The following is a 1,190-nucleotide window of genomic DNA, read 5'->3' on the forward strand; positions in this document are numbered from 1 at the left end:
CCATGACCTGTCGTCTGAGGAACAGTGAGTTCCCCGCCCGCACCGTTGTGTTCTCTGGTACTCTTCATGTTTCCCTTAGTTGTGTCTATCTCCCCGACCTGCAGCTGTGACCGGGGTTCGGTTTGTTCTTGAGGATTCACACTTGGAATGTCATCAACTTTCTTCGGGCACGTTTCAGTCTGACTGGAATCACAGTGGCCATCAACGACCTCTCTCCCACCATCCTCCCCATTAATCCCGGAAGAAAGTTGTGGATCACTGTTACCAGAAGCTCGGCCACCTGATTTCAAATCGTTCTCCCTAGCATCCTCCTGAGATAGAGCAATCGAAGACACGCACGACTCATTATCTTCCGTTTGTCCCTTCTCGCAACGGCGTTTTCCATTACCGACACCTACACCATTAGTGTCAGACCCATTACCATCTGTGATATCACGTTTAGGCTCTCGTTCCATACTCGCGTCAACCTGGCAGCTGCCAGTCTTACCACCAGGGCAAGACTCACTTCCACCAGTTCCCTCGGAGCCTTGACAACCAGCCTTCTCTTTCTCCTTGCAAGTCTCAGGAACCTCGCGAGGCTTACACTTTTCATCGGTACTTTTACCTGTACAAGTGAGAGAGTCATAGACCTGACGATCATTTTCAGTATCAGGGCACTTTCCCTTAGGCGCAGAGCTGTCAGAACAAGAACCCGCACCAGCCTCAGTTAAAGAGTCACCATCAGCCTTTAAAGCGTATCCACCAACAGTTGGCACCTCCAATCGTCTCCGCCCATCCANAGCCTCAGTTAAAGAGTCACCATCAGCCTTTAAAGCGTATCCACCAACAGTTGGCACCTCCAATCGTCTCCGCCCATCCACCGCCGCACACCCGCAGGCACATGCCACGCAAAGGAAGCACACAAACAGAACACAGGATATCTTCTTCATCGTAGTCATAGTCTGCGCAAAAAAACAACCAGAAGCAAACAGCCAGTAGGAGAAGCAGCAAAAAGGCACGCCACGTACAGCAACACCTCCGCACACTGACGCAACCAAGAGAGACATCCCGAAAGAAACTCCTTCACTAGGAGAGCCCGAAATATCTCCGCTGTGGTGTGTTGTGCCCACAGGAGCACTCCCCAACAGCAAAGCAGCAAGAAGAAAACCAGATGTATCAACCCCCCGAATGTGTGTCCCTGCCCCACGCCC

General features: G+C 51.7%; 1 protein-coding gene across 1 annotated transcript; it reads right to left on the reverse strand.

Annotated features, from left to right (window-relative positions):
• Positions 1-394: 394 nt before the first annotated feature.
• On the reverse strand, positions 395-640 carry DQ04_19561000 (hypothetical protein; the record flags this gene model as incomplete). The annotated part of the gene is made up of 1 exon (XM_009317834.1): positions 395-640. The coding sequence occupies one exon, from the start codon at positions 638-640 to the stop codon at positions 395-397; it is 246 nt and encodes an 81-aa protein (XP_009316109.1).
• Positions 641-1,190: the final 550 nt, after the last annotated feature.

Source organism: Trypanosoma grayi (genome assembly GCF_000691245.1).
Source record: "Trypanosoma grayi strain ANR4 Tgr_1956_V1, whole genome shotgun sequence".
Lineage (NCBI taxonomy): Eukaryota > Euglenozoa > Kinetoplastea > Trypanosomatida > Trypanosomatidae > Trypanosoma > Trypanosoma grayi.